The sequence below is a fragment of the Centroberyx gerrardi genome, chromosome 4 (assembly GCF_048128805.1).
Source record: "Centroberyx gerrardi isolate f3 chromosome 4, fCenGer3.hap1.cur.20231027, whole genome shotgun sequence".
Classification (NCBI taxonomy): Eukaryota; Metazoa; Chordata; class Actinopteri; order Beryciformes; family Berycidae; genus Centroberyx; species Centroberyx gerrardi.
Window position 1 is genome coordinate 6,478,434 of NC_136000.1, and position 26,334 is coordinate 6,504,767.

The 26,334-nt window shown below is 41.3% G+C and overlaps 1 protein-coding gene across 1 annotated transcript; it reads left to right on the top strand.

The window, feature by feature from the left end:
- Positions 1–1,944: 1,944 nt before the first annotated feature.
- On the top strand, positions 1,945–25,615 carry insc (INSC spindle orientation adaptor protein). The gene is made up of 11 exons (XM_071904946.2): positions 1,945–2,304; positions 3,470–3,522; positions 3,631–3,754; positions 5,374–5,487; positions 13,014–13,139; positions 18,182–18,353; positions 19,216–19,394; positions 19,692–19,758; positions 21,319–21,474; positions 22,666–22,742; positions 24,125–25,615. The coding sequence occupies exons 1-11, from the start codon at positions 1,945–1,947 to the stop codon at positions 24,251–24,253; spliced, it is 1,557 nt and encodes a 518-aa protein (XP_071761047.1). The 3' UTR covers positions 24,254–25,615.
- Positions 25,616–26,334: the final 719 nt, after the last annotated feature.

The following is a 26,334-nucleotide window of genomic DNA, read 5'->3' on the forward strand; positions in this document are numbered from 1 at the left end:
TGGTGCTGTTGTGTTTAACCGGCTCAGGCTGAAAGCTGAAACCCAATACGTGCCCTGAAGAAAGTTAAATGTTGTGTAATGATGTTGGCCGTTGCAGGTCAATGACAGCAGTGAACAGAGAATCTGCACATCTCAATGGCCTCTGCCCTGCCGCCCCGAATCAGCTTTTGGGAGCAGTTTACTGATTTGAGGTAGATTCAATAGGATCTTTGTTTGGAGTGTAAACACAATCACAATGCCTCTCTTGGACAAGATCAACCAATATTCAATGCCGACGCAATATCCCACTGTCTCCAATGAGCTGGCATTTTCCCAGAGACGACAGACAATACCCAGCGAGCCAAGAGGAAAATATAGCTTCATTAGTGACCCCGGGCCGCGTGTTTACTCAGAGCAGAGGAGGGCGTTGTAGCCATCGATCCATCCTCTTTCATGAGGCTTTGACTCATTGAGCGGAGGACTCTGGATTGCCCCCTTAAGCCTGCGTTCATTAGGGTCAATGGTGGGTAAGATTGAAGTAGGGAGGAGTGTTTGCTCGGTTCGACCCGCCGCTAATACCGTCTCCGTGCTGAGGGGAAATGATGGGTTTAACTAGCGAGTGTGGACACCGGCAGTTATCGGTGGATAATTGACCTCACGCCCACATCATTGATTTTAGGAATGCTGTCGTGTTTCAAGCTTGAGCGCTGCTGTTTGCAACGGCCATTGACACTTTATAGCGTTGCATTAATGGGATTTTACATTAGAGGCAGCGAGTGTAGGTTTTATTTGCTTGCGTAAGGGTTGATATATGTCATTATATGTGCTATGATGATTTTTGGTAGGTCATCTGATGGAATTGTTAGTTCACTTACTGTAGCTGCACAGGTCAAAAACAGATACATTTTCAATAATTTGTTTATTTTAAGTTTCATTTTTAAGCAATGTGTTTTGTTTTATTTTATTTTCAACGTTTGTGAAACAATGTGATTCCCCTTGAGATCAAGGCTTTATTTTTCTAAGCCTAGTAAACATACCAGACACAGTTACAAAGAGAACAACAATATATTCATTTCATAATAGGCAATAGACAATCTAATAAAAACTAAGAGAAAAAGAAGGAGAAAGAGAGAAAGAGAGAGGCAGAGGGGGGGGAGTGGGGACTGGCAGTCATAAAACAGCCAACTTAATATATTGACTGCTTCTAATAGATTAATCTTTCATTGTCCTAACAACCACTCCAAATTTATGAGTAACCGCTTCCTGAATTTTCTCCTCATTCAGCAGGTTATTTCATGTAGGCGGGGCAGAGATCATGCAGCGTTTCTCACATATTTCTGTCCAAGCTTTAGTCAGCAAGACAGTCGGTGGAAATGACTCCCTGGACGTCAGGCGACACCGTCCTCCTCACTTCTGAGTAATATTGAGTGAATTTACTGCATGAATGTGGCTCAGTGTGTGCAGGGAATTGGATCTCTCAGATGTACTTCAATCATAGCGAGACAATTTGGAAACAAAACAGCCAATCCATTCCGATTTCCTCTCAGCAAATCAATTCAGAGGAAGGAAACTGCATTTACCAAACGACAGTGATATAAATGAACTCCAGTCTTTTCATCTTGCTTCATTTTCCTGTGTGACCTTTGTATGCAACTGGATGACACACTGCTTGAATGTAACTGAAAAAGATTGAATGAATGAATTAGTGATATGTACAGTCTATCAAATTCATACATATATTCAATTTAGAGTCTACAGTTCACCTGATTTGCATGTCTTTGGACTGGAGCAAGAAAACCCATGCAAACAGAAAGGGCCAGGAATCAAACCCAGGCCCTTCTTGCTGTGAGGAAACAGTACTAACCACTGAACCACCATGCCACATCTTCCTGTATAACATGAATAGTCTAATTCTGACTCTGACTTTGCTTCATTTTTCTGTGTGTTCTCTCCCACAGCAACCGGATGCAGTCTCTCCAGGTGGACTCGGTCCAGCGCTGGATGGAGGACCTCCGCCACATGACGGAGGTGGAGTGTATGTGCGTTCTGCAGGCCAAGCCCATCGGGGTGGAGGAGGACGCCCAGCAGGGAGAGCTGATCGTGGCGTCGGCGGTGGGCGGCGGGGACCACGTGGCCAGGAACAACCTGCAGACGCTGCTGCGCCGGGCGCTGGTGGTCAGCACCGAGCTCGGCAAGATGTTCCAGCGGCTGGAGAAGGGCCGCTGGCAGAGGGTGCACAGCACGGCCGTGCGGGCAAACTGCCACGTGCGCTCGCTGGTGCACGAGTACGGCGCCGCCCGGAACACACCGCCGGAGATGCAGAAGGTGAGGGTCGATGTGGGAAGGGTTTGGGATTTGATGCCGGCCTGGGGGCCTCACAAGCTCTTGATGCATCGCAAAGGCAATTTCAAAGGAGAGGAGGTCATGTATTAGAGTTTTTAATGTGAGGCATTGAGACTTCCTGACACAACAACTAAAATATAACTTATAAGGTTTAATTAGCTAATAATTTCATTTTGCCATGGTGTCACATTGGTAATATCTCATTTTGGAACAAAATCCATTCATATTTTTCTTAGGTTCATCAGTCTAACATTAGAAAGGCCATCAACTAACTTGACAGAACTGAAAGATCTCAGCTTCCAAAGTGTCCCTCCACTTTCAACACAGACCTGTGTTTAGATCTTCAAAACCATGCAATGAAATAAAGGTTATAAATTATATTTACCCTTTAAATTTATGGTCTGTTAGCCTTCTCTTCCATTGGCCTTTCTAGTACCAGCCATGCATGAGGTAGTTTTCAATTATGCCAAAACAGGGAAATGCGCAGATTAAATTCCAAAGTGATTAGGCCTTTGCTAATGGAGAATCAAACGTGATTCTGTATCCATTTGGTTTTGTGCAAACCATTGCCTCTCAGAGGACCAATGGAAAGGCCAGAGCTCAGTTAGATGTCAGTGCAACAAATTGTTGAAAAGGCTGAACTGCAAGAAATTGAGGCTGGTGTGGCTACCATGGGTGTTGTTATGGTGATACATGGGGCTGGTGAAAGGACAATGAGCTGAGACATTTGTTCCTGTAGTTGTTGTTAACATCTACACGATCGCACTGCAAGGATGCTGTAAATTAAAATCGAACACATATTCATCTGTAGCCAAATGATTGCAAAGTGGGTCCAAAAGTCCAAAGTTTACCTCATTATCTCCTTTCCTGTATAAGAGGAACGTAACTCTGCTACCTCTCATGTTTCGTCACGCTGATGATAAAGAGACACGTTAGAAATCACTGATGTCTTTGACTAACGTATCCACGTATTCCCCTCAAGCGCAGCATGTGGAGTACACCCACCTCATCCATATTAAAGGAGATTAAAGTTCCTCTGCACTTCTGGTAGTTCTCTGGGGCTGAATGTGTGCATCACATGGTGATCTTTGATCTTCAGCATGATATTCATTCTTGTGTGTTTTTGTGTTTTTTTTTCCTTTTGCAGTATGAGAAATCTCTACTGGAAAAGTGTATGGAGCTGACCAATATTACAGAGAGGTAAAACTATAAAAAGCAAACAAAGACAACAGTCATAATAAAAAATAATGGTAGATTAATGTGGAACATGTTGGTTTCTGTTTTGTCAAACTGTGCCGTCATCCACAGGTGCCTTCATACCGATGATGAGTTCTTCCTCAAGTCCATGAGGGAAGCCATCCACGAGATCCTCACCGATGTCAGTGATTCGTTCAGCAACATGATTGACATGGCCTTGGCCAATGAGATCCAGGTATGTAGCGTTGAGCTGAACCAAAGCTTCCCCCTGTCTAGCAATGTTATGGTCTTCACATTTGCTAATTACAAGTTGTGAAACAGTGAGGGAGAACCAATGAAGTGGCCATTTCTCATATGTCATTGTCACAGCACAGTTTCCCTCAAAACTGAAGTGTCAGACTGTCTGTGTGTGTGTGTGTGTGTGTGTGTGTGTGTGTGTGTGTGTGTGTGTGTGTGTGTGTGTGTGTGTGTGCGCGTGTCATACCCAAGCACTCCTTGCCAGTGACTCTCCTGAGGTATTGTGTATTGTTTTAGATCCCAATCAGTAATAAGTAGTTGAATGGAAAGATAAACATGGGTTCAGTAGGCTATTATATGGTCACTGCACTAATGGAGGATTACATCATCTTTGTATGACTTGGAGAAATAAGGACAGAATGTAAACAGACTTTACATTCCACTCTAATTAATCCATGATTAATCCATGATTACAATTAAGGATTGTGCCTCATTCAGTTTAAGAGTTAGACAGAGAGTTGATGGGTTTCTTTTTGGATCCACTAATTGCATAATTATTAACGTTCATGGGTCCATTGCTTTCCTCTTGAAGTAAAACACCTGGTACACATCTAGCAAGTATCTGTGTTTGTGTCCCACTCACAAAAGTTATTTCTTGCATACAGTTTGATCAGGTATAATGCAATTTGTTACCCGATAGCACTTTCTAGATGTAGCACTGCATTTGACACAGGCCAATACTATTAAATCGTAATATTGATTATTACTATTAGATTGCTAGCTGGGCATAAACAAGCACTCATGGAACAGATCAACACTTGGGAAAGGAGCACAACCTATTATCCAGGTCATCCAGTCATAATGATTGGGTTCAGTTCAACGGCCTGGTTGGCTCTTTTTATTATAAGCACCCAGGCTGGATGAGGAGAAAAAAATCTAAAACATCCTGAAACTGTTTCACACATTGTGCCATACCAGGTTGGAAAGAAATCCAGACAATATCTGGTCACGATTCTATGTTAAAGGAAAAATCCACCCTACAATGCTTTAACATTGTTAAAAAAACAGGTATTGGTGATGTACCTTGCATTTCTGGGCCCATCTTCTTGTGTATTTTGGTGGACAACATGACATCACATTGAGATATTTCCAGCGCTGCTACAATAAAGTTTGATAGCAGAAATTTTTTCAGTTATCTAAAACATTAAACGTCAGGTTTTGGTGTCAGTCCCTCAATCAAAGAGCAAGAGCTTCTTCTAGAGTTGCTATTTTGCACCGACGTTCAACAATCATACAGGGAGAAATCCATCGTAGAAGAGGTAGAGAAACCAATTTCTCCATCAGCAGTAGCCTCAATAGACCAGAATGCAATGCAGCCACAAGACATGTTGAGTTTTAAGTACAGGGCGTGGCCTTGATCAGAGACACACACCAGTGTTCACAAACTTGGCTAGCTAGCTATATTTATATGCCCATATGCCAACCTTTTGACTGAAAGCAACAATGATGTGATGTGATGTAGGAAATCACTAACTGAAGTAGAAGTAGACAAGGCATCACAAATGATAATGAAAAGTATTTGAGGATGGATTTTTCTTTTAAATCTCCTTCTTGCAGGTCCTGATCAAACAGATTGAGTCATCGGACAGTGTGTACACCATCGGCAGTGCCATCAGTAACCTGCTGTCCCTCACCCAGGACGGGCCGCAGCTCTGCAGCATCATCGCCAAGGTAGGTCTGGTTTAGACACACTACTGTCATGGTTCTGTGTATCTCAATGGCTGCAGCATGGCAGCAGCACTGCCTTGGTTAGAGGTTTGATTTCCACTGGGGCCGCCCATACTAAAAAGAGACTGCCAATAGCCAATGAGAGCCGAGTATACAGTGAGGTGAGCCGGAAACAAGCTGAATCTGGCTTTCCGCCTCCACTGACGCATTGGATTGTGCAAGTTCCTGTGAGATCAGATGTCCTGACGTCAGTGACGAATCAGAAGCATAATCTGTTATATTGTTAAGTGTGTGATACCCCATCCTTGCCTAATCATCTAGTGCAAGCATAGTTACGATTGAGATACAAAAAAATCTGTGAAATCATTTGTTATGTCTGTGATGCAATTTGTTTTCAAAATCAGTTAGGATTTGAAAAGTCTTCTAGTGTGTCACAAGCTGACATCCAATCTGAAGAGGGAAATCCCACAAATCTGGTACTCATTTTGTAATTGTGATTCTCGTTTTATAACTTGTTTTTTTTAAAACTTATTTAGTACTGTCTCTTTTGGAGACAACTTGTATTGTCTGGGCATTCATGTGGTTTGGCACACACTTTTATGTAAAGTTCCATCTGTCTTTAGTTGTACCTCTGTTTGGTTTCTAGTTGTATGTTTATCTCTTGTATTACTAAGCCTTATTCTTTTTTTATTCAACTTTATTCAAAGGTAAAAATCATTCTTTTTGACCAAGGTGTGTAGACCCACCTTTAGAAACACACGTTTTCACCAAATTTTAGGCACAGGCAGCTTCATTTCATATTACTCCGCCCCTTCATTCTCGACACCCCCCTTTTATGACCAGCCCCACCTTTCTCTGTTGACCTGCATGTGCCATCTATCTCTTTATCCATGGCTCTAAAAAGCTATTTCACCCTGAGATAAGACAAGACAGTCCAGACAGCAAGTCTCAATTTGCTATTAGTTTACTGACCGCTTCCAGGATACTCTTGATAAGACTCTTCCTGATGGCCCACACACACACACACACACACGCACACACATACACACACTTCCCTCACTGCCAGATCATCAGATCAGTACTGTCAGCTCCCATTAAGAGTGAGCATCGATCACCAAGGCGGGCCGCTCTGGCTTCTTTGCCGTCAATCCGCTTCTTAACTCCCTCCACAGAAGGCCGGCTGGAGGAAGCCTACCTGCCAATGGCTGCTAATGAACACCCAACACAAAACATCTGCCGCCTGCCTGGCATCTGAATTAATTAATTTCCACCACTCCCTCTCTCTCTCTTTCTCTCTCTCTTTCTCTTTCTCTGTCTCTTTCTTACTCTCTTTGCGATATTGCGTAACTTTTGGCCCGTATCCGAGTTCTTCCCTCATTACCATTTTCCGCAGCCTGCTGACTTTACTCATTCGCTTGTTTTGAATAACTGCGATTAGCCGTCTAAATGCTCGGGCGGAGACCTGATATTTCCGCCTCCTCCTCCCTCCTGCCCCTTCTCTCTCACAGTGTTGTTGTTGACAGATGAGTATTTACCGAGTGGTGTGTTGTGTAGGGAGAAGAGAAAGGAGATACAGTAAATGTGTGGTAGTGAAGCAGGCAGCATGATAAATAAAGCCTAATCAGTGTATGACCTGGTCAAATAGTATGTGCAGGTTGCTTGTTTTATCCTGCTAGAGGCACTAGATGGGTGGAGTTTGCCACATTAGACAATGCAATAGATACCAGACGGAGCCCAGTAATGTCCTGGAGGGAAAAAACTGTGTATCGTGGTAATGAAGAATTAACTTGTGTGCACAACATGCTATTGTGGCACATGATGTACAAAACATGTCTTTGAGTTAGTGTGCGAACAGATATAAAACGCGTACACATAATTATCTAAAATATAGAGCCAGTGTTACTGCACCAAGCCCTTATCTGAGAGCTTATTTATCGATACTCAACTATATCTATAACATCCCTCCACTCTGCATACTGATATAGTAGAGCCCATTTGTTCTCAATATGTCAGTTGTCAGTTTTCTTACTAATAATAACGCCTTGCATGGCAGCGTTGTAATCAGGTAATGTCTTGATAACTCATCCTGATATTGTACCAGAAGTAAAATGTAATCAACCAATCCATTCATTATATCATATTAAAGTCTCATTCAATAAATTAATCTATGCAACAAAATATCAGGCTAATTAAACAAAATTCGACTAATTACAGCAGGTGAGTGAAATCATTTTGAAACTTGCTAAAGCTGCTAAATCAAGCACACGCTTTACTTAATTAATTTGTTTGCACAAATTATGAAATTGTGCGCACAAAAATTAGGAAAATGAGTGCATGAAGTATAAACGATGGAACTGTATTATCTTATGCACCCTAATTAACCAAATCAAAGGCAGAATGTCGATCTCATGGACAAACAATACCATCTTATGAACTCAATATAATAAATCGTGACCTCAAAATATATACTTTAATTGAGTTGTTATTGTTGAACCCCACCCAACTGTTCCACCAAGGGGGTTAAAACAAACGCTAATAATTATTGGCAAATACGACCCATGTCTGCCCATATCTGATGACCCCTGGTCCTTGACATCAGAGTCCCTCCTGCTTCTCCATTGGATACATGGACATATATGACATGATATATGATATAATCAGAATAAATGCAAAACACATAATCAGCTGAAAAAGATTGTGAACATTAAATTGCTGGGATTAATCCACAGAAACAAGTCAACGATGAAATGAGATTTACATTTTCTAGCGTGAACATACGTCAAACGGCGACTGGAATAAAACAGAGCGACCGTGTCATGATTTACAAAGTTGTCTGTCTCAGTGTTTACCTCCAGTCGTGATGGATATGGATCTAAATGTGTCCGTGTTGGCAGACTCCGCAAACGCATGTCCTTTGTTCTTCTAACGTTGACTGCAGGGTGTGAGAGCGTGGTGTGGCGGTAACTCTGTGGCCTAGTGAGAGTCTTCACGTCATCAGCTCCAGTCTGAAGCACGTGGGCGGGGGGGGGGGGGGGCAGTTCAGAGGGAGTTCAGAAACATTTATAAATACAACACACACCAAGACGCTCAGATGACATCTCCATTATCAAGATTAGACAGTGTAAGGAGAAAGGATGCATGCTTGTTCCCTCTCTCTCTCTCTCTCTCTCTCTCTCTCTCAGCCTGTCTGTCTCTCTCACTCCCCTACCTGTAAATGTAGATGAAGATGAACTGATAATTGTTTTTCCCAATTAAACCAACACTATGTTTTAGCCTCAGACAGTCTCATGGATGAATGCCAAATTCATTTGACCAACCTCTTGTTGAACGCAGGCCCTTGGGAAATTGGTCCTTGGGAAATTTAATGAATTTTTACCAAAAATAGTTTTGCTTGCAAGTCAAGGAGAAACATTTCTGCACCCTATCTGTTACAATTCACAAAACTGCAGGCATTGTGTGAGCGAGGACGGCGGACCGGAGCACAGGGTTCAATTCAGAAAACTATGAAATGGAAAGAAATTACACGCTGCGTAGACCCGTACAAACAAAGGCACGGATAGAGACGCATTTTAGGCGAGCAAAAGTTTCACATGATGATGTTAGCGCAGCAAGTGCTGTTCCAAAATGCGTGGATGTGAGAATGAGTACGCTTTATGGGCTTCATTTGAGGAATGAGGATGAAGTCAGTGGAAATGATAGAACTGTGAGTTGTTTGACGGGGAAGGGGAAATAAAACGACTGACAAGCCCAGCGATCTGTGAAAAGGGAAAGCAGGAGAAAATCTGTGGAGACGAAACAAAAAAAAAAAAAAGGAGCTTGAGAGGAGCTGAGAACTGATGATTATTTGAATCAAACTATCTGGTAGTGGAGCTGGAGATTTTATTATTCCTCAGACGCATCTCTGCTTTCAGGATGGATTCAGAAAGATGTAAAATTAGTAGACATTTCAAGAAGGGCACTGGTGAAAGTGCAATGTTTAAAATATCTCTCAAGAACAGACAAATGCAGACATAAATGCCAGAGTGACCGTCTCCCTGGAAATCCTTGATAGAGAGAAACTTTAGAGGGTGAGGAAGAGGAGGAGGGACACAACTGCAAACAAACGGGGAACATATTAGATGGAGAAGGGTTCGGTGCTGTGTGTTTGGTGAGCATTATAGCTGGGGACAGCTGGAGAGCATGTTGGATGGACAGGAATAAGGAGTGTTTGAGAGAGACAGAAAAATAGAGAGAATACAGCCACACTCATTCACAACTGGGAGCTGCCCAGTAAAATCACAGGTCTTCTGCTTTTGACACTCAGCAGCAACACTGGGGGTTTAGTTAACCTTGATAGCAGCTGTTGAGGTTGGAGAAAGCCCTACTCATTCCTTCTTACCCCGCCCAAATTGCCTTACCCGGTCCAGGATTTTTAAAGTAATAATCTTTAGGAAGCTGGAGGCGAAGGGCAGACCAAAAAAAGCCTCCGCACACTGTGTCAAATGCAATAAATGTGAAACTTGCATTGGAGACAATGTGCAGAAGCTTTTTTCTTTGAATTCAAGTAATACTCAGTGACATTTTTATATTAATGAATGTCCAGTTTGCTACTCTCTATATTGCTGATTGATATAAAACAATAGTGATTCAACCTAGCCAATTCACAAAAGCTTGCTGTTCTAAACATCATGGCTGAACAGACAAAGAAAAGAGCGGCACCTACAGAAACTCAAACTTCACCAACAGAAACTCAAAGGAGAAAGACGTCACAGTTCCGCCCACACTGTTTGATTGGCAGCTGATCTCTGGGAAGTGCAGTGCAGAAACACCACAGCAATGAGCGCTGAGCAACAAAGATGTCACAAAAAATCAATAACAATAACTTTAACCGTTGACTTTCTGATGAAAAGCCTGTATGGAGGGAAACTGAGTTCACTGAAATGAGAGATGGAGAGAGAGGGAGATGCATTCCGGCGTTTATCCAGCTTCTGAACTTCAACAAACTAATTAACTCAATTATATAACACCTATTGACTTGTTGCTGTTAGATCACAAAAGTCATTGATGAAGATCCACTTGTTTTTTTGTGTGTGTGTGTGTATGTGTGTGTGTCTGGGGTGAGGGGGTTGCCTTAAAGCAAAGATCTTAGGTTTAGTCTTCTTTAAGTCCATTAAATGGAGGAAGGAAGAATTAAAAGCCAAAAAGGTTTTAGACCGTCCAGACACTCTCCAGAGCTTCACTTCTTAACACAAAAAAAGAAAGAGATATTATTTTTGCGAGGGCTAAAGCAACATTTGCGTCACAGAAAAACAACAAGACCGCCAGCCACTTCATCACTGTGTGAATATGACTCGCATTAGCCCGTGTCGCTCTGTGGAGTTTCAAAAGGTTTAGTTAAAACTAACTCTCAGAAAAAGGGGGTGGGGGTGGGGGTGGCTGGTGGTTTTTCCAGGGATGGCAGGCCGATTGCGTAGGCAGTGAGCAGGGAAGAGCGGTCAGGTTTGAGGGCAGGATGATTAGCCACTCCAAGCCCTGGCAGCATGGCCTGAGCAGCATATGAGACATGCCAGCCCAGTATAATGGCCTTATTAGGATAATGGTGGTAGTTACAGGCTTCGTCTTCCTCCAGGTAATTCTATCTATCTCCACGCTGAATAGAATTCAATACCTGCAAGTGTTTTTGTCAGAGGGTAGCTGTAGTGTAGACACAGAGGCAATACAGGAGGTATTTTTGTTTGTTTACACCAATCAGAATCCAAAAGAAAATGCTCAGCTATTATGGATAGTGAATGATTTTTTTTTTTTTCTGCTCGGTGTTTTCCACCCATAAAACATGAGTAAGTATATTTTGGCTGGTTTTATCTGACACGATGAATTGTGTGAGCCATTTGATAGGTTCTGTGGTTGGCAAGCTCACAGAGTGAAGCTGGCCAAATCCATTGGTCATTTTGGGTCTGCTGGGCTCTTCAAGCCAGCATGCTGCTTTTGGCTCAGACCTGTGAGACCTTTTGGCTTAGACCTTTCTTACAATAACGTCTACCAAGGAGCAATTTGATCCATCATTTTACACAATCATGTGTGCTTCAAGACAGAGCTGCTTATGACTCATGTGTTGGTGTGTAATTTGTTGGTATGAAGCCGGACCTCACAGCACGGGGAGCGAGCTCAAATTCAAAGTCTCAAATGACTCAAATCTGAACCTTAACCGAAAGTTGTTTTACTTACCTAACCGCCTTTTTCTAGTCCCAAATTAACTTCCACTGTTTAAAAACAACAGAGGGATCATCGGTAAGACTTCAGCTGGCATTTCATCATTATAAGCTGTGGGTGTAAACCATTTAATTAGCACATTACCCAGTGGCCACTAGAAACAAGAGGCTTTGTATAAGAACATAACCTGGGCTACCTCACTATGCAGTGTCCTTCTTAGGGATAACTTTTGAAAAAAAAATCTTCCAAACTACGACCATTGCTTTTAGCATTCCGTTAAAGTTACAATATGCAACTTTTTTCACATTAAAATAACAATAAATAAATAGGATATTACACAAACAAACAGGACATTATAAATTGTCAGTCTGTCTCTGTCTGTGATCCTGTGTGTATATCCATTTGCCTGAAATATCAATTTTCTCCGGACGTTTTAGAGCATACTGTATACCATTTCCTATGGAAAGTCATAGCAACAACAACAATGGAGAAAAGAACAGAAACGAAAGGACAGCAAAGATAAACGTGCAGCAGATACCCTCAGCCTCATGTCGTTTCAAGGTAGACAGCTCAGCAAGATGAGTGGCAAGTTGACCAACTGAGAGGGAAGAGTGCCTAACAATTAGGGCTGGGTATCGGTACTCAATACCTTTTAAGGTATCGACCGAAATAACCCAGTACCAAGTAATATAGAGACTTCTCCAGTCAAACAATACCTGCATTCGATACTTTTTGTACACAGATCTAGAAAAAAATGACTATTTGTATGGTTTTGCTCACAGCCAATCACCGCAAGCGTTCTTCGATTTAATGCGACGTGTGATTGGCCCACCACCGCAGCAGCTACAACCCATACAGTCTGTGGTGGTGAAGTCGAGCGCGGTGTATGTGACGGAGTTGGCAGTTCAGCGTGCCGAGATGCCACCAAAACGTAAAAAAAAAAGGTATCGAATTACGTACTCTATTGGTATCGGTATCACTTTAAGGGTACTGGTATTGGTACTGGTATCGTAATTTTTTAAACGATACCCAGCCCTACTAACAATACACTTACTGTCTCAAGGTGAAAAGTTGCATCTGGTAGCTTTTAACCATGTGCACAGCTTTTATAAGCATTCTTCTAAATCATGATTTTGCAACAAGTGATCAACTAGCGGTCCAGTGTCTTGCTCAAGGACACTTCAACAGGACACACAGGTGTTGATGGACATGCTCTGGCTGTTTTTGAAAGCCTTCTACAAAAGCAAAGGTGTCATAAGTAACTCTTACTCTGCAGGCCTGTGGAAAGGCCTGAAACTAAAAGAACCTGAGTTTAAACTTTTCTTTTTTGTTTTTCACAGGAAGGAGCTGTGGTGGCTCTGTTTAAGATCTGCAGGCAAGACTGCTTCAGCGACCTGTACGCTCACGCTCTGAGAACAGTGGCCTCTATCTGCTGTGTGGAGGAGGGCATCAGCCAACTAGACAAGGTGTGCACACACACACACGCGCACACACACACACACACACATGCACACTCACATGAATTGTAGTGTTTTGCGTGATATGCAAACAGCTTGAATGAATGCTAAATTCAGACAAATGCAATTACACATTTGTGTTTAAGTTATTTGCACCAACAAATGCTAAAATGTTGAAACAAAAGAGAAGGAAAAGAAGGAAATGCAAACGATAGGGGTGAGACGAATGAATCCTATCTTACCAAAAGAAAAAAGAAAAAACAAAAATCAAGATGAACAAAATAAGTTTTAATTGGACAGCTAGGATGAGAATGGTACAAGAGCCCTGATGGAGATATGACATCATAGGGAAAGTGTGTGTGGCAACATGGAGCGAAACTCTGTGATCGAGAGTCGAGGGATCAGCAGACAAACTAAGGCTTTAGCAGACAAAGGGGCGTCTGCGTCTTCACTGGGCCTCGTCAGACAGTTTGTCCGATAAAGGTGCCACCTGCAGCATTTTAAGCATGAATATTTAATCGGCAGAGTAACCATTAACAAATGAAACCATGGTTGAGATGACTGGTCGCATCTATGTCATGCCAGTGTTAGTGCTAGTGTTTCTCAAAATGAAGACCACAATAAACCCTGTTTCTTCCTGTCGCAGAATCTCTGAATATCTGAGAATATCTGAGAATCTCTGCCTCTTGGGTCAAAGGTTTTTCTCTTTTTTTACTCGGAGGATTAAACATGTTGCAAGTGAAGGCTGCCAGTCTTCTCAGTGACAGTCTTGTTTGTTTACAGTAATTATAGGCCTACTCATGTCTCATAATTAATGTGATAATAATTTATTTATGGTAAAATGCTACACGTAGCGTCTTTAAATTGTTCAGGACACAAAAGTAGATTCACACAACCTCTACGGCTTTATCACTGCTGTCATGGGAGAAACATGTGACTGCGATAGTGGAGTGCTTCCATTTTCTTACTTGAATTGAAAGGTCATGTATGAGTTGAGAGACCTGGTCAAATTGAAACTTTCAGAATGGGAGTCGATGAGAAAATAACCATTCTTTTTTCATCCCTGAAATATATTCTTTTTATAGGTACGGTATGTTTTTTTTTTGTCAACAGCATGATACAGTCCATACACAAAAAGATGATTGATGATTCACCGTGAGTCTGTCTGAAACCCAGAGATGAGATCATTAGATGTGACCTCCTGACCCCTGAGCTGACATGTCAGGTTACACATTTAGATGGGTGGTTCGGTGTATGTTTGTGTCTGTGTGTACGTATGTGTGTGGAAGGGAGAGAGGGTGAGAAAGAGTAAGAAAGAAAGAAAGAGAGAGAGCTAATGATTACAACCCTGTTTGTTTGTGCTCCTCTCTCTATCGAGAATTCAACCAAAATACACAACAGACGTACCTGTGTCAAGCGAGCGTTTACAGGAAGACAAATATAACCTGATTCCAGTGAATAATGATGCCACAGCGGTGTCTGTGTTTGCATATAGAGCAGCTGGGACAGCATGAATCATCCAAGTGTAAAAACTCGTAACGGGAACCAAAGTCCGCCCCAGATTAGCAGCCTCGTCCCGCGAGGGGGGCTGTCAGGCAAGTAGACGCTGTGAACCGCTCACCGCCGATCGCTCAGGCTTGAGAAACACAACTGTCACTGTTGAAGGGGCCGGTACGCACCTGCACCGCTCATTGGCGGATACTTCTGGTTTTAATCCCCTACTGGAGCATTATGTAATCATAATATGGTGAATGGAGAAAGTATTGATCAAGAGCAGAGCTTCTTCTTTGTCGAGCGTCCGCCGTACAAAGGAAAACAAATCACTTCATAACACGCATAAACCATATAAGAATATATAAAAATTATGTTATTCTGTTTCATTATCACACTTATTACACATTTTACTGTGTGTGGCAGTAGCCTAGAGATTACAGATGCATTGCTGTAATATGTATGTTCAATCAACCTTTCTGTGATAATTAAAGGTTAAAAAATATATATATATTATTGTACATAATGTGTTGGACTCTTTATAGTCTATGGTTGGACTGTATTGTATAGGGACATATCAGGAATCTGATGTTGATCTGTCATAGGTTACAGAATTCAAAGACCTGTTGCATACATGATTTTCTGACCAAATAGTAACTCACACTTTTTTTTGTTCACTTTAAGTTAACCAGTCCCAGTACTGACCCTCACCTTAAATATGGGTGGCTGACTGCAACGACTGGTATTGTAGAAAAAAAGTTTTAACAGTGGCCAAAAGACTGAACTTGTGAAATGCTACCCATACTGATAGCCAAAAAGACCAGCTTTAGTTTACTGTCCCAATATATTCATTCATTCATTTTCCATTCCCATTTATTCCTATTCAGAGTCATGAGGGGGCTGGAGCCTATCCCAGCATGCACTGGGCAGAAGGCAGGGAGACACTCTGGACAGATCTCCAGTACATCACAGATAGAAAAACACATTCCCGCTCACATTCACTCCTATAGGCAATTTAGAGTCTCCAATTCATCAGACTCATCAGAGGAAACATGCAAACATCACACAGAAAGGATCATGGCCGATTCAAACCCAGGACCTTCTTGCTGTAAGGAAACAGTGCTAACCACTGAACCACTGTACCTTCCCCCACTAGATTCAAGGCTTCTCAACCTGGGGTTCATGTCGCCCCAGGGGGTCGCGAGCTGGTTTTCAGGGGTCGAGAGAGGATTTGTGAGATTTCAAAAATGTATATTTCTAATAAACAAACGTATTAACATGTTTTTAGTCTTTGTGACGTAACGTATATTTGCAGCCTCTAGGCTTCTCAATCAATTCCTCATGTAAGTTCAATTGAGAGGGAAAGTTAAAAATCATCATTTGGTGTCAAAGTTCACTGTTCCTTCAGGTTTATCCCTACAACAGATAGCAATGATTAGGCACCAATTCACTTTGCATGGCCACAAGCCAAAATGTTTGAGAACAACAGGGAAGCATTGAACAAACATTTCCCGGAGTTCAAGCAACCTCAACTTTTTATGACTCTTAAAATGCAGAAAAGTTAGAACAGAGATTTGGGGTTGGCCCCGAGAATAAAGTGAATGAGATACATCCGGTGTGCGGTAAATGAGGAGATTGCAACGTCCTATTTTTGGGAGGAGGAGGCTGCGGGTGGAGGGGAACGGGGGGGAACGGGGAGGGGGCGGGGGGACAGGAGATGAACGGGGGTGTGGAGAGTGGATTGTTCCACGTCAGTGGGTCGCGCTGGCACAGTGCTGCTGACGTCCACGGAGACAAAAATAGGGAATTGCCCTGCGAAGCTCGGCGCGCTGATGCTCGTCAGCAGATAAGACTGACAGGTGTGGCTGAGAGCTGACGGTCTGCCTCACTCTGGATGTTTGTCTCAGAAGTTTAGTTTACAGAGTGACGGGAGGTGGTCGAGCCTCAAAAACACTTCATTTCTTCTTTTCCCAAAATGATACTAGTAGTAGGCCTAATCGTAAGTGAAAAGCGTGATTGCAATGAACAAAAACCTAAATCTGAAATCCAACAGTGTGTGTGATGATGCTGTTTTATTCCAGTAGATGATTGTGATTTACCACATTGTAAACTCAGGGTTGTGCACTGTATGACTATGAATTTATACATGTATTGGTAGTATGGAGGATTTCCAAAGTGCGCACTAATTTTCAACACTTAGACATGTGTTAGACTTGAGGAGAAGCGCTGCTAAAGGATGCCGAGTCTGAGATGTTATAACAACAGTCTGTATGGACTGTGCAACACTGCCACCAAGTGGAGGAACATCTGTCCTACCTCTTTAACGAATCCTGAATTATCTTTACTCCCTCTGATTCAGTGCCCAACTCTCACATATAGTACAAGCACACACACACACACACACATACACAAACACAGAGATGAGATCATCATATGTGACCTCCTGACCCCTCAGCTGACATGTCAGGTTAAACATTTAGATGGGTGGCTTGAGGTTGAATGTCCAAATTTTCTCACTTTCCCAGCATTCCCCTCCCTCTGCTGCTATTACGCTGCCACAACACCTTTTACTGGATTACCTCTGTCTTCGAAATATTAGCAGACAATTAAAGACAGCCACACTTGAGCGAATCACATAATGAATATTAACATGTGAGCTCCTCCCTAAACGTTATGATGCACACACCTTGGGTCGATGCCAGCTAGATCCAAGAGTGCCGGTAAATGCTCTAAAAATAGATCAGACCCTAATGATTATGCTATGGATGTATTGTCAACCCTGCAGTGTCAAGAGGATGGGATGCTGAGGCGGGTGGTTTGTAACTCTATTGGCAATAAGGGTGTCCATTTTGTTGTTTGGTGGAGTATTTTTCTTATCGGATATTTTCAGCGCAGCTACAATGAAGTTTGCTAGAATTGTTTTCATCGATCTGAAACATCAAGTTAGGTTGTTGCTGTCAGTACCGCAGAATCAAAGAGCGAGGGCTTCTTTCTAGAGCCGCCATTTTGCACCGACGTTCAACGATCACACAGGGAGAAATCCATCGTAGAAGAGGCAGAGAGACCAATTTCTCCACTGACAGAAGCCTCAATAGACCAGAATGCAATGCAGCCACAAGACATGTTGCGTTTTGAGTATGGGGCGTGACCCTTTTTTTTTTTTTTATTGACTGCAAAACTCTTACTCTCTTGCTCTTGCTCTCATTATTTCTCTCTCCACCTACATGTTTGACCCACAGCAGAATGCAACAAGTTCACGCTCGTTCCCTGGGGGTTGTCGGAAGGCATTTTGGGAAATGTAGGAAATCAGTAACTGAAGTAGAAGTAGGCGAGGCAGGTTGAGGGAAAGTGGGCACAACAAAAAAGTAAATTACAACACAAAACAACTCCTGGGATGCACCGAAAATCACAGATGGATGATATCTAACAGTGTCAGAATATCCGATGGGTGGATTTTTCCTTTAACATCCAGTCTCATCTAATCAAAATCGGTGACATATAGTGACAATTGGTTCATATGACGCACACAGTATGTAATGTGTGTGTCCTGTAATGTCCAGGTGGATGGGATCCTGTGCCTGGCGGACATCCTGACCGATGACAACAGTGCGGAGGCAGCCAGGGCGGAGGCGGCGGCAGTGGTGGCTCAGATCACCTCCCCTCACCACACCTCCACCCAGCACCTGGCCAGCTTCCTGGAGAGCATGCACGACATCGTCACCGCGCTCATCAGTGAGTGACCTCACCCTGACCTTTGACCTACAGTAGGCCGGATTTGGGAATTGCCCGCAGTCCTGGATCGAACAATATTTGTGAAAAATTCTTAGTACTGAATGTTCTTGGATGGTTTTCCATACAAGTCAATAAAATGAGCACCAATGACATAGTGGAGTCAGTTTGGTTATTCGAATTTTGGATTCTTTATTCTTTATTTCTTTATTTTTATAAGGTTTTTATTTAAATTTCGGTTTAGGTTTAATTAGCTTTCAGCGTGGGTTTGGTAGTTTTAGTTTAGTTTTTAGTTTTAGTTTTAGTTATTAATTATTAATTTATGAGTTTTTAAAGTTTTTATTTAGTTTCAATTATACTTTTAGTATCTTTGGTAGGGGTGGTGTTTTTTAAATATAATGATAGAAGTTCAGAACAGATATTTTGAATATGTTTGCAACAGCTATTGTGTAATACAAACAATAAATCAAATTATTAAAAAAAAAAAAAAAAAATTAAAGTTGAGACCACTTTCAAAATTCTCTGCCTAAAATTATTCTCTTTTTTACCCTGCACATACACAAAGATGAAAACTAAAAATATTTCACATATATTTTTTATTGTATTTCACAATACAGTTTTACAAGTAGAGAAGATACTTAGTAGTTCAGTTTCATTTATTTTTTCAGTCTTGTTTTTATTTGTATTTGTTTGACACAATTTCTTTAGCATCTAGCTTTCATTTTAGTTTTAGTTTAGTTTAGTTTTAGTTTTTAATTAATCAGTGAAAAGTCAATTTCAGTCAAGGTTTTACTCTCATTACCTTAGGTGTGTATGTGTATGTGTTTTTTTGTTTTTTTTTAACTTAATGATTTTTTTCTCCCAGAGTTGTGTGAGACCGCCTCCTGTGGTGAAGTCTTCCTCCTGGCGTCTGCAGCCTTGGCCAACATCACCTTCTTCGACAGCATGGCCTGTGAGATTCTCCTGCAGCTGAACGCGATCCACATCCTGCTGCAGGCCTGCAAGGACCGCCAGAGAGTCGACACCCCCTACTCCAAAGACCAGGTCAAGATCCGCATTGATTTATTTATTTGTACACTAAAGAATATCATAAAATAAAGAGGTTGAACACTTAAGATGTTCACTAATAGTAAGAGTGAAAGTGAGTGCTTAACACTTCCCTTCCTCCCTCAACACTTACTGTGGATCTAATAAAGGCAAAAATACACCAAAAATAATCTAAAAAAAGTCTGCATGCTCAACACATCCCTGGTCAAATTAAGATTTTAAAAAAGTAAAATATATGAAGAATATGTATCAAACTTTTTATCACGTTAATCTTCTTTGTCCTTTAAATTTCAGGTGGTGACAATCTTGGCAAACCTCTCAGTCTTGGAGCAGTGTGCTTCTGAAGTCCTGCAAGAAAAAGGTACTCTATTTTCCAACTTTAATTTTTTGAATATAAAATAAACATACATTAATTGTTATAGAGGTTATTTATGTATTACAAAACTGTTGGTGGATTAAAGAAATACACCAGAAACTACTGAACTACTTGACATACAGTACAAGCTGTGATACAGAAAAATCTATGTAATACTTCTTTAATCCTCAAGATGGCAGCATCAGGTAATATCCGTGTAAAGGAGCCTGTAAGAGTTGGACCAGAAAATCTACCGCTGTGACAGTCCACTCTTATTTTTTTAATTTTTTTTTTTATAACATCTTATAGTAGTAATATCTTTTAATTTTGCTGTTGCTTTGTTTTTCACAAAGGCATTGCAGTCTTCCATTTCACTGTTTTATTCTTCTTCCTCCTTCATCTTTGCCTCTGTTCTCCTGTGTGTTCTGTTTTATCTCTGGTTATTGTTTATCTCTATTTGGTTATTGTTTAATTTTAAAAATGACACTTTGACCCTGACCCACTTTGAGTCTGTCTTGCTGTCTTCTTGTGTCTAGTTCCTGTTTTGATTTTGTTGTGTGTGTGGGTCATTTCTGTTTTATTGGGTCGGTACAGGGTCCATACTGCATAACATATTCCATTTGTTAGATGCTTTTATTCAAAGTGCCAGTACATGAGTTCAAACGTATTTTTTAGTTTATTTTTTTTCCTTTCCAGTGAGAAAGGAACCTCTAATCCTACCAGTGTTAGTACCATTGAGCTTTACAAAACCCAAATCTGGGTTGTTTGGTTGTATCTGGGTCCGCCCTGCATGACAAATTATGGTTTGTTTTATCCTACTTTGGTGCGGGACTGGTGCGATCAAAAATTTTGACAACAGTATTTTAAAGTTTGAATTGTCCTGACGCAGTAACCCACTCGGCACTCCAAGCAGGTTAAAACAAATCTAAAGAATGTGTGACTGTATGTAAAATGACCATATGTCCCAGCTCAGTGCCTGTGCTGTTTTGTTGTATCTGTGTCCTCTCTGACATTTCTGTTTCGTTTTTTTGTGTCTTGGTGTTTTTTGACTGTTTTGTTGTGTCTGAGTCTTGTCTAACTGTGTTACTGTCTTGGTGCTTTCTGACTGAGTTGTGTCTGTCTCACTTTGTTTGGTCTGGGAACTTGCTGACCAACCTGTCTGTTGTGTCTGGGTCCTGTCTGACTGATTGTGTTTTTTTGTTTTGTCTGGATCTTGTCTGACTGTGTTTTTTTGTTTTGTCTGGATCTTGTCTGACTGTGTGACATTGTTTTGTCTGGGTTTTGTCCAATTGTATTGTGTTGTTTCATCAGTTTTTTTTTTCTGACTGTATTGCATTGTTTCGTCTGTTTCTTGTCTGACTGTGCTACTTTGCTGTGTGGTGTGTGTCTCAGATGTGCTGTTTTGTTACTGTACGCCTTGCACTTGGCTCGGACCGGTCTGACAGTGTTTTGTTTTGTCTGGGACCTTTCTGACTGTGCTGTTTCTTGTATCTCCATCCTCTCAGACAGTGCTGTTTCGTGGTGTTTGGGTTCCTGTCTGGCTGATCTGTTTGTTGTGTCTGTCAGGAATAGAGCGACTGCTGCTGCTGCTGGGAGAGAAGCCGTCCTCCTCCAGTCCATCGGAGGGCGCCGCCTGCGAGCGCGTCCAGCAGAAAGCCGCTGTCACACTGGCCCGTCTGAGCAGAGACCCAGACGTGGCCCAAACAGCCATCCAGCTAAAAGGTACTTTCTGCTTTTTGATATTATTTTAATGACATTTCTACTTTATTAGATAGTGCTGTTGAGAGAGGTGGGGAAGATGAGACAGAGAGAGAGAGAGAAGACATAATAATTCAAATACTACTACTACTACTAATAGTAATAACAATAATCAATGTAATTCATGTAGCACTTTTCAAAACAGTTAGAAAGTGCTTAACAAATAGGCAGTAAAAAGAAAGCAAAAAAACATCAACAACAACAACAGCAACAATAATATGTTAAAAATAAAATAATTAAGTCAAATTATGAAAAGGCCTTTTTATACAAATGGGTCTTGAGAAGTGACCTGGCCAGAGAGAGGCCATGTGGTTTACATGTATATTGAGAATAAAATTAAATAAAATTGGATTGGATCTTGAATTGAGCCCTGAGGTACACCGTGTGTAACTAAAGACGCAGAGGAAACATGCAACATGCTGCAGAAATCATCAGCTGGATTCAAACCCACAACATCATGAGTAGCTACATGGTGTGGCCTATGTCAGATTGGCCCTGACACTGTACTCTCTTGAAGACATAATCATTACATTTTCACGAGAAAACAAGTCAATGTCAAAGACTATTTCCCCCATTTTTAGAGCATGATACGCAAAATCAGTTCACATCTTCATCCTATCACAGGACAGAGAAAACCCTCTGCTTTAATACACACACAGTATGTATGTGTATGTATATATGTTCATTCCCCTGCAGAATTCAATATCTCATAGGCAGCATCTCTCTGTGAATGACTTATCAAACCACATGATTTGATCAGTGGAAATTCATCTTACACTCTCTGCATGACGGAAGACACTTTCAAAGGTGGAATGAGGACCAAAGTGGTTACTCAAGTGCATGTGCTGCTAGTTCTGTTAAATTTTATTCAGACCGCAGTAAGAATACATGCCTAAAAAATAAAGTCAAAGAATAGCTCACTAGAAATAAGTAAGCACTTAGACGCAAGTAGAACGTCCCTGAGTCCAAAATCCCTGAGCTTTTGGACACCTTCCAAAGACACTTTATAGTATTACAAGAAATAGTGTTAGTCTGAACGTGTACTGTTCAACAAGAGTAGCTGTAGCTAGCTGCTTTGCACCTCTGTTTACAGCTGATAGAGATGTCTAAGAATTGGACGAGCTGGTAACTTTGAATTTTTCCTTGTGTCTTTAGCTGTTCCTCGTCTTATTGAACTGTGTCGGTCCCCTGCTGAGAGAAATAACAGCGATTCGGTACTGGTCGCTTGCCTGGTAGGTATAAAATGTGTGTGTGTGTGTGTTTGTGTGTGTGCAGACCCGTGCAAATGTGCCGGCTAAATGACTCCTTGTTTTGAATACAAATATGTTATTTCAACATGCAAAGTACCCATTTCAGTTGCCAATATAAAGTACCCCTGATGTACTATACATTTTTCACCTGCAGTAGCTCCATACTTCAATAGCACATATCCAGGCATTACACCACAGGCCTGCATGTATAACATCAGTGCATCAAATGACTGTCCAATTTAATTACATCCACAGGGCAATATTGAAAATTGAAAATATATCACAGCCCCAGTATCTTAAAGCCATGTTGAAATAGCTGACGAGATCACATCGTCTCAAACGCTGCATATTTAAATATGTACATATCATGAATAATATTCCTGCTCGCACTTTATCATTCTCTCATTCTGATCGTAATTATTAAGACTAGATCCTAGGACCGATGAGGGGATTTTTACCCTAAGTGCATTATGGTCAGGAGCTTAATTGGACAGCTTCTCTGTGCCGAGAAATGCCCTCGTCTTCACTGTAAGCGCGCTTCTCAGTCTATTCAAATTAATGTGATTCTATTTTATCCTTTTAGCCAAGGGTTAAGTAGTGCATTTGTAGGTGTTGAATTTTTACCTTCAAAGGGTGATGAGCTTTCAGAGATCATTTGTAATCCACAATGTAAATGTTGGAGACTCTCCTGCCGCTCATGCTCTCTTGAAATCACGTGAGAGTTGGAAAAATCACGGTGTGGTAATGATACCGCCTCTGGCCTAGTAGCGTGTGAATTTAGTTTGTTCTACTTTAATCAATTAGTATTACTGAAGTGTTTGTTCTTAACCTACAGACGCTAAGAGATGCTTTTATTGTGAAACGTATGAAACTTATACATGTGGTGTTACAATGAGAGCTCTCAAAGCATTCTACCTCCCAATTTGCGTATATGTGTTGTCTGTGTGTGTGTTTGTGTGTGTGTGTGTGTGTGTGTGTACCTGTGCATGTATGCCTGATCCTGATGTGTGAATACGTGTGTATGTGTGTGTGTGTATGTGTGTATGTGTCGGAATGTGTATCTTTTTTGTGTGTGCATATGTGTATGTATGCCTGACCCTGATATGTGTGTATGTGTGTGTGCATTTGTGTGTGTGTTTGAGTGTAGGTGTTTTTTTGTGTGTGTGTGTAAGTGTACCTTTGCACATATATATGACCCTGATATGTATGTATGAGTATGTGTGTGTGTGTGTATGTGTGCGTTTTGTGTATGTGTGTACGCTTATGCAACTGTGCACATTCTGTATATACCCGACCCTAATATGTATGTGTATATGTGCGTGCCTGCGTATTTGTGTGTGTGTGTGTGTGTGCTCCCTCCCCAGGCTGCCTTGAGGAGGCTGGCAGCAGGGTGTCCAGACAGCATCGAGGCGGCCGACCACCAGCAGCTGATCAAACCGCGGCTGGTCGACTCCTTCCTGCTGTGCTCCAACATGGAGGAGAGCTTCGTCTAACGGCCTGCACACTGAACACTGAGCGTGAGAGAGCTGGACTCATGAGCAAGAAGCCCGGCTTTATGATGCGAAAAGGACTAATGAGCGCTTTCACTGTAAAACACACACCGTATTTGAGTAGAATTTTTTTTAAATACTCAAAGCTGCACTAGGCAATTTCGCATGTTGGCGGCACCAAGTGGCAGCAAGAAGAAACTGAAATTCACATACAACAGAAGTCATGTAATGTGATGCCAGGAACTCCTCAGACGTAAATATCTTCTTCTTAGTGTTTGCTGGAGGTGGCGAAGAGGTTCAGCCATCGTCGGTTAGTCCAGCTTCCTCTCGCTCCTGTTTAGTAGAAAGTTTGTATTTCACTGTTAAGTTTCAGTTCCTGCACACTGAGGAAATTTCCCACCACTGGCCATACCAGATGCTAGAATTTCATTTGGGCAAATAGAGTGAATCTACAGTGTCTCAATTAGGACGGATGGGAGGCTCTTCTCTGTTGCTGTAGGCTGATAAAATAACATAAATAAAAACATAAAAACATAAATATCTTGCCTAGTGCAGCTTTAATAAAGAAAAATATCAGTGATCACATTCCAACAAATGTTGGTTTTATAAAGAAGGTTTTCAGATAGCTCATTATGTTGTTATATTCCATAGCAAATTTTAATTTCATATAAATAGTAATTTTATAAGTGTAGGTGCTTTTTCCAAATGGTGTATATCTTGTACTGGAATGAAACACTTTGTGCAATTTTTTTGTGTTGTGGTCTGAAGGCTTGTAATGTTTCATAGGGATTTTGGCTGGAGAGGTTCTTCACAAATGCAGAGACAAAGAGAGAGTTCCTTCATACAAGAACGCGTGTCACTGAACAGAAATTTGATTTTAGGTACTACAACACCTGGGATAAAGCGATCATCTGAAGCATTCAGTAGTGGGAGCATGAAGTACCATGTTGCATTTTCTTTTGGTTTGTCAAAAAGAAAATTGCCTTCTTTTTTATTATTTTTTTTCCATCAGCAGCCAATTTATCAGGATAACCATTTAGAACTAAATTATTACAGTTGGATTAATTATTACATGTTTTCATTATGTTTCTTATTTTATAACTAAGAGTTACAGTATTGTGAGAGTACCTTGTCAGAGTACCCAGTATTTAGAATTGGTCAAGGCATAAGGAAACATGATCTAATTTTCCTGATGTATATTGGCTGGTTTAATGCATTGTATGGCATGTACAGTTATTCCTTTCAACTTATTTGCCATTAATCTCAAATATTACGTTTGCTACAGCAAAATGGGTCTTTAAATGATTTTTATTTAAAGATAATTACTATTATTGTATGGCATGCATAGAATAAAGGGAAGCATATGTCTAATGTTTTGGATTTTTCATTGCAGTGAATTACTGTGTTGCTATATTGAGTAAACCAACATGATTTCTTTTTTGCATGGCTGTAAATCAGGTAAGAATAAAAGTGGATGACTATTAAATAAGCAACATATTGTAGAAGGACTTTATGAATGGCAGAGGCTTGATTGCCCTTTGCACCCGACTTTTATACGCATTTGTCACTGGAAGTCCATCTATTTTCAACGACCAGAGAAATGTTGAATACAGTTGCCTTGGTTCCTCTCATAAAGCATGAGCGCTGCTACATCATCGGTACTACAGCCAGCAACCGCCTCGTTCAAAATGCAGCCAGGGTCCATGCAGCCAAATTTCTCTGGAGTGCCTCACTGACCTCCAGCTATCTCCAAGGAGCCACACTCCCACACTCTCCCTGGTCACAAACACAGGCAGAGGGATGAAAAAAGCCTTTGTCTGAGGCTCACAGAGGGATAGAGACACTAAGAGAATCTGGGCCCAAAAGTCCACTTCTTGGTCTTGAACCACCAGGTCTTCTCAAAGACCAGGGGAACATTCAGCCTCCATGTTTCCAAGACATGTGGACCGGTAGAGAGGAATACCACAGCAGAATACAATATAGCTGCAGTCAGTTGAAAAGCTTGTTATCAAAATGTCAGTTTTTCACAAATTTAAAAAAATGAATTTACCAATTTTTGATTTCGATTGATGAGTAGGAATTTT